At 30.8% G+C, this 7,850-nt stretch overlaps 1 protein-coding gene across 1 annotated transcript; it reads left to right on the top strand.

Annotated features, from left to right (window-relative positions):
* The first annotated feature begins 2,320 nt into the window (after window positions 1-2,320).
* LOC11444793 (protein RGF1 INDUCIBLE TRANSCRIPTION FACTOR 1) lies at window positions 2,321-5,634 on the top strand. The gene is made up of 4 exons (XM_003628748.4): window positions 2,321-2,626; window positions 3,320-3,517; window positions 3,998-4,213; window positions 4,839-5,634. The coding sequence occupies exons 1-4, from the start codon at window positions 2,567-2,569 to the stop codon at window positions 5,070-5,072; spliced, it is 708 nt and encodes a 235-aa protein (XP_003628796.1). The 5' UTR covers window positions 2,321-2,566; the 3' UTR covers window positions 5,073-5,634.
* Window positions 5,635-7,850: the final 2,216 nt, after the last annotated feature.

The following is a 7,850-nucleotide window of genomic DNA, read 5'->3' as shown; positions in this document are numbered from 1 at the left end:
AAGGATATAAAGTTCTCAAATTTACCAAGCTTTATGGTGACTTAGGAGAATCCACAATATAACATGTGGCTAGGTATCAAATTAAATGTGGGGATATTGCAATTGATGGATGACTAAAAATGAAATATTTTCCTAGTTTTTTAACTAAGGATGCTTTTACTTGATTCACCATCCTACCAGCGAATTTGATCCTAAACTAGGGGTTGTTATAAACCATCTTTCATGAACAACTCTTTAGTGGAGAAATGAACATAAATATCATCGAGTTGACAAAGATTCAAAGAAAAGATGATAGATCATTAGATGATTACGTAAGTAGATTTAGATTAATTAATTCTAGATGTATGACAATGATTCTTGAGTATGAATTAGTTTAAATGGCTAGAACAAGCCTTAAGTAAGTATTTAGAAAGAAAATGGTTAGCTAAGAACTTCAAGATATGTCTTAGTTGGTTGATATTGTCAAACAAATAGACAAATTAAATCTTGGGAAATAGAAGTTTAAAAAATAGAAAAATTATCCTCAAAAAGACAAAGGTTATTATATAGCTTTAGTTGATCGAGATGATTTCGTAGATGATGTTTCAAATAAGACAAGTTATATGAGTGTAAACGTTACAAAATTATAACAGGGGACACCCTATAAACGTCCCAGTTACAATTTAAGGATATATTCATCAATTCATAAAATTTAAGGACTATTTTAATTGGTACCAATATTTCAAAGGTTAAATTATTTATAAAATTATCTACATATCATTTTCTAAAAATCCAAGATGCGGCGAACAAAATCATCCAATGCCTGATCCATTCAATGTTTAACATTTTAGAGTAAAATGGTTTGAGTTGTTTTCTGTGTGTTTTTTGTTTTTCTAATCCTAGTTTTATCTGTTTCAGACTATGGATTAACAAAAACGACTTGGTTGACAGATCATAGTTGCATTCAGAATTTAGAGAAATTTCATCGCAAGTTATCTACTTTTAACTAACAATATAATCTATAAACAACAACCATTCAGACTTTTATAAACACTTTTGAGTCATGTTAAATTATTTTTCAATGATATTTTAAATACTATTTAAAATCTCATTGTTGAGACCTTGTGAAATACTTGAGGAGGAGAATAAAAATGAAAAAAAATGTTGAGTTAAATGCATTAAGTGAAATATTAAAATTCACTTTTGGATGTTAAAATACTACATGAGAGAATATTCTAACATATTATTAATCAAGAATAATGATAAGGATACTCTCTTTTCAACAATTTCTCTAACGATCACTCTTTTATTTGATGAAACTAATGTATGTCCCACCACTTTAAGTGGAACCTATTTCCAATGTGTGAGACTCATATTAATTTAAATCAATAATACAACGTAAAACTTTATCTAATTTCAATGATCTATATGTTTAAGTATGTTTCTTAATGTTGAGTCAAAAAAATTATTTATATAGTCCTAACATCTTCCAATGATGAATTTTTTTTTATTTGTATTTATGCATATACATGAAAAATATATCCATATATTTGGGAGATAAGATCTCAAAATAATTAAATGAGAATTTGATATTTTGAAATATCACGGTGTGACCACATTAGATGTACATCGTAGATTGAAGTTAACATTTGAAGCTTAAAAATCTGCTACAAAAGGGGTAATAAATGTACATGGTAGTGATTCATCAAGAAACCAAACAAACACTAAGTTAACACATTTTACGCTTAAAAAACTGCTAAGAAAGGAGCTATAAATGTACAATGATGATGATTTATCGAGAAATCAAACAAACACTAAGTTAACACTTCATCATATATTGCTTAAAAAAAAACACCTCATTGTACATAAAACATTTCAATATCAATAATAACCAATGCAACTTGGACTAGGACAAGGATCCTAGAGAAGTCTAAAGTATACAAATTATAAAAAGAAATTAAGAGAAACAAACAAATGCATAAGCCAACTTATCTAGAGTATTTAACTTAACAAGAGGTCTAACCAGGTGTGCCCCAAACCCACAACCAAATTAACAATCATCCAATAAAATAATTGTGTTAAACACTAATTATGAGGTGCAACATAACCATTAAATAATCAAATATAGTAAAGTACTATAGTCTATATAGTATAAAAACAACAAAAATTGATAAGACCAATGACTTAGAATATGACAATGAAAGAAAATACATAAAAAACAAAGTAGTAGTGGATTCATTGCACACGTATCTTTTGGTTTGGTTTTAGGTTTTGGTTTGGAGCTAGGTTTGGTTATGAAGACTTTTATGAGGATAAGAATGACCCCTCTCTCACTCTCTCTCTCTCTCTCTCATAATTTTCTCTCTCTAGAAAAAAACACATTACTACTACCGCCTTCAAAGTTCTACAAAAACCCATTCCCTCTTTCACCGCCTCAAATAGTTCTAAACTTCACTCTCTCTCTACACATTTTTCTCTCTTTTTATTCTCTCCCAATAAACAACACACACATACACATAAACCCACTTTCTCACATTCATCACAAAAATACACTAAATTTTTAGTGTCTCCAATCAAATTCTTCAAGATGGCGTTTGAAAATCAAGATACTGTCCGTGAAATTAAGCCCAAAAACAGGAGAATCATGGTAAATCAAAACTCTTTCATCAATTTTCTATTACATGTTTTGTTTTCATTTAGCTCACACTCTCATTGTTGGTTCATTATTTGTGAATTGACTTTGATAAACTAGTGTTAATTTTTTGGGAAATGCAATGATTTTGTGTATTGTTTGTGTTTTTGAATTCTGGGTCTCATTCAAAATTTGTTTTTTTTACACGGTTTTGTTTTTATTTAGTTCAGTCCTTCGTTGTGTGTTCATTATTTGTGACTTGACTTGAAGAATTAGTGTGAATTTTATAATTTTTTTTGGAAGTGTAATGTTTTTGGGTTTTAATTGTGTTTTTGAATTCTGGGTCTGATTCAAAATTGAGTTTTTCTTTTAGCTCAGACTCTCATTGTGTATTCATTATTTCTGAGTTGACCTGAAATATTAGTGTTAATTTTTTTACAATTTTTTTTTTTTTTGTAAAAAAATTTGGAATGCAATGATTTTAGGTATTATTTGTGTTTATGAATTCTGGGTCTGATTCAAATTTTAATTTTTTTCCCAGTTTTATTTTTATTTAGCTCAGACACTCATTGTGTGTTCATTATTTCTGAGTTAACTTGGAAAACTAGTCTTAATTTTTTAGAAATAAAATTGGGAATGCAATGATTTGGATTTTATTTGTGATTTTGAATTGTGGGTCTGATTCAAAATTTGATAATTTTTTTGAAGGGTGCTGGAGGTCCTGATGATGAGGAAAACAGGTGGCCACCATGGTTGAAACCTCTGCTGAAAGAGCGTTTCTTTGTTCAATGCAAGTTGCATGCTGATTCACACAAGAGTGAGTGCAATATGTATTGTTTGGATTGTATGAATGGTGCTCTTTGCTCACTCTGTCTCAATTACCACAAAGATCATCGTGCTATTCAGGTTTGTTAGTTGTTACAACCATTGAATTCATTAAAGTTGTGTGATTTCAACTGTTGTTTGTAGTTGTTCTTTTACCCTTTGACACATTTATTGTGTTCCTGTTTTTGTTGTCAGAAAAACCATCACTTTTACTTTGGATTTGGTCCTTTTGCTGTTTTCAATTTGTACTCAACCAATTATCCATAAATTCCCATTTATTGTTCGTAACCACCACGCACCGATGGTTTAGATTGGATGTGTGTTCAATGTTTGACACATGTTGGTGTCAGACACCGACATTTGATGTTGGTGTCTGCCACTAGTAACTACAATCAATTCAATTATTTTTTAAAACTAATATTGATGTCGATGAGTTAGTGTCATTGTTGTGTCGGGTGTCTGTGTCTAGTTCAGTGTTGCAGAAGTGAAAAATGTGTTAGCTTTTCAATGCAATAACCTGGTTAGTCCTTTCTAATGAACTCTGTTTTTTGTGTGATATAGATAAGGAGGTCTTCATACCATGATGTGATTAGGGTGAATGAGATTCAGAAAGTGTTGGACATAACAGGTGTTCAAACCTATATTATCAACAGTGCAAGGGTTGTGTTCTTGAATGAGAGGCCTCAGCCAAGGCCCGGAAAAGGTGTCACCAACACTTGTGAAGTCTGCGAGCGTAGCCTTCTCGATTCCTTTCGATTCTGTTCTCTTGGCTGCAAGGTATTTTTACATTCCTTCACATAATGTCTTCCCCTTCTAACCATTTGAATAAGAGTAACTCCCAAAATAGTAGTAATAATAATCCGTCACCAAACTTTTGGCCGTTAAATCAAGGATTTTGATGTTTCAATTTGTTAATGATGATTGAGGTTGCATTGATCACATTTTTTGATTGCAATTTTGGATATTGTCAAGACCTCAATGTAATGCATTGAGGTCACATCAACTACATTTGTCCACATAACCATAGTCTATAATAGCTGCATTTGACTGTAATTCTCTAAAATACAAGACTCAACATCATTATTTTCATTTTTTTTATTATCAATCCACTAATTAAAATATTGATCAATGGTATCTCTTTAAGAAAAAAACTATTTGCTTTATTTTCAAGCTAGCACTTAAAAGTGGGTTGACTTTGCTTATAATCATGAATGCTAATATAGGTTTATTTTTAACTTTTCAATTTGTTCCTATACCCAACCTTTGAAATTTTGTCATTTCAATATGGACCCTTTTGCATTCAATTCAATTTAATTTTATTGACTTGTCAAGATAATTTATTCTTGTTTTGACTTTTGAGTCTATGGCATTGGATACTAATCTATGCAACTATGAATTCTAGATTGTTGGAACTTCAATGAATTTCCAGAAGAAGAACAAGTCAGCTCGTGCTTCAATGATATCAGACTCAGAGGATTCACACAGCAGCAGTTGCAGCCATGGAAGACTGAAGAACATTAAGGTGCAAAGCTTCACTCCTTCAACACCACCACCAACAGTCAATTACAGATCAGCCAAAAGAAGAAAGGGAATTCCGCATCGTGCCCCAATGGGAGGACTAGTGCTGCAATACTAAAAAACAGATCATAGGTTATTGCTATAATGCCCTTAATGAGTCGAGCTCCCCTATAGTTAGAGATTCATTGCATTCACGCAGTTGGAACATCAATGATCGTCCAAATTGAACAGCCACTAATGTCCTGACTACGTGAATGTGGGATCCCTTGACTTAAGGGAATCCAAGTTCGCCTTTAATATAGATACGAAAAAAATCTAAGGTATCTGTCTCTATGCTGCTTCATCAGTTCCACTGCTAGAGCTTTTTGGTGAAAAGGGCCAGTGATGGAAGTGCTGTCGTTAATAGTGTTTGTTTGTGTATATAGGAAAAATCCAATAGGAGTGGAAAGGTTAGGAAAAATAAACATCTGTGAGATACTATAGTTTGGTAAAAAGGAATGGTGTAGGAAAATAAGCAAAAAGTTCCTTTGGACTAAGTTAAAGATGGTAATGACAATAGTATAGGTTGGTTTTCTAGAGTAAATTATATGTAAGTTTTGGGGATGTAAATAGTGGATATAGTAAAGTGACAATGACAGTGTTACTCTTTACAAATATAGATGGACTATCTATGTATGAAATTGTGAAATAATAATAATGTTAAGTTTTATAAAATCTTGTGTCTACAATTATTGTCCATTCTCTTGTCTGTTTTCTTTGTAATGTTGATATTTTCTTCGAAATTAAAAGAAAAATGGATCAAAATTAGAGAATGGAAATAATGAACCTCAAGTAAAAGAAATATCTATTGATTCATTTAGCTAAAGAAATTAAATTTAATAAGGGGAGACATTAATTTAAAAAATTGGCATTCATATGATATAACTTTATTTTTTGTAAAAATTCCGATGACTAGTACCTCAATTTTTTTATTTTATTTTTAAATTATGACCTAATTTTTTTCCTTTAAATTATTTCCAGTGATACAGTGAATTTATTTCCAGTTTTAAATTATTTCAGTGGTGATGACAATGACATGACCCATTTCTAACGGCGTCTTAAGTGGGGTTAGTCAAGGTTGGGTTCTCAGTATTTTCCACGTGTCGAGTTATTATTGGGTATCTGTAAAGCAACACTTATTGGTTCTCGAATACTGTGTTTAGGTTAGCCGCCTTTTTGTTCAGAAAAACAAAACACGATTGTTTTGTGGACGGCTTCGTGGTATTACACGTTTGGATTGACTGGGGCCCACATCTAATTTTGTTAGCATTTTATATTTTTTTAAGTGAAATATTAACCCGTGTTTGTATATATACTAATGTTACATTGGAACTTGTGTTTTCAAAGTAAAAAAAGTAACATTTTCAATTTAAAATTTTCTCTTTTAATTTTTTTAACCAGTGCCTCAGGAGCACCGGTTAATATGACCTTTTTTTTTTTAATTTTAATATTCGTTCTAAAAATCGATTACTCTGAAGAGATCGATCACACCTTCCACTTGCGGAGTCTCATTTAAAGACAGAGATGAATTCGCGTGAACTTGTTCTCCTAAATTGACACCAACTAAATCGAACATGAGATCTTAAGCACAACAAACTTCAGATCTCAAGTCAACCAGTAAACTAACTCTAAATGGATTAACAATTTGATCATTATTTAACGGTTGTGATCAAAATTGATCTTTCCCTCGTTTGTAGGCCACAGTGTCTTGTCCTGTTGCTAAAATAGGAAGGTTTTTGGAATCTAACTTGAGTGGTCATCAATTCATAGATGTGAGATGCAAAAAGCATACGTGGGTTTGTGGCTAAGTGCACAAGTGGTTCAGTGTCATTGTTTGAGAATTTTCCAAGCTTAGCAACGTGTCTATGGGAATAGTCCAGGATAGTGGGAATGGAATCAACCTAGAAATGTTGTCTGAAATTTTTTGCTGAATTTAATTACGGAATATGGTAATGAAATTTACTAGCCGGAAATGTATTTGTCATTTCTCAAAGAGAAAGAATTGCAATCAAAGGTCAGAGTCTAGGGTTGAATGGTGTAATTTAAAATATTACCTTGTATAGAATGTTCAAGATTATATGCAAACTATATTGTGATTTGTTTAATTAGTTATTGTTTCTTAGTGTGTAAGAAATTGTATGAAAATTAATAGATTTATAATACTCCTTCCATTCATTTTCTTTTGATGTTTTAGATCTTCAACTATATTCCAAAACTTTTAATGTTTTAGTGAATTTATTATTGTTTTCTCAAGTTTACTCTTGTTGGAAAACACAATAAACTACTCCCTCCGGTCCTATTTACAAGAGAAAGTTGACTTTTTAGATATATTCAATAATGTATATATCTGGTCAAGAACCTAAACCAAATACATAAATTATTTAATGCATCTAAAAAGTAAATTATCTCTTGTAAATAGGACCGATGGGAGTATTAAATTAGTTGTGACATTTGGTTTATCACATGTAAATTTAATGATAAATAAGGATATTTAAATAAAAATACACAAATGTTATATACATTAATTATTCCTTAAAACTTATGTCCAGAGGTAAAACATAAAAAAAAAAAAATAAATAAATAAATTGAAAGGAGGGAGTAGTTCTTAGCCGTTTTGACCAAACTTAGGTATATGAACATATTTTTCTTTTATTAAAATTATTTATTATAGCAATATGCATCATTTTCATTCATATAGGAATAGAATAAAGAATTATCTACAAATGAGAGAAACCAAATTTTGACTAATTTTTTTTTTATTTTTAATATAGAATATATCATAATAACTTTTCATTGAGTATGAGTTTTAGATGATGGTTACTATTTTGTTTGTGGGTAAAAAAGTTTTTCATTAACA

This window comes from Medicago truncatula, chromosome 8 (assembly GCF_003473485.1).
Source record: "Medicago truncatula cultivar Jemalong A17 chromosome 8, MtrunA17r5.0-ANR, whole genome shotgun sequence".
Classification (NCBI taxonomy): domain Eukaryota; kingdom Viridiplantae; phylum Streptophyta; class Magnoliopsida; order Fabales; family Fabaceae; genus Medicago; species Medicago truncatula.
This window is presented reverse-complemented; position numbering and strand designations above follow the sequence as displayed.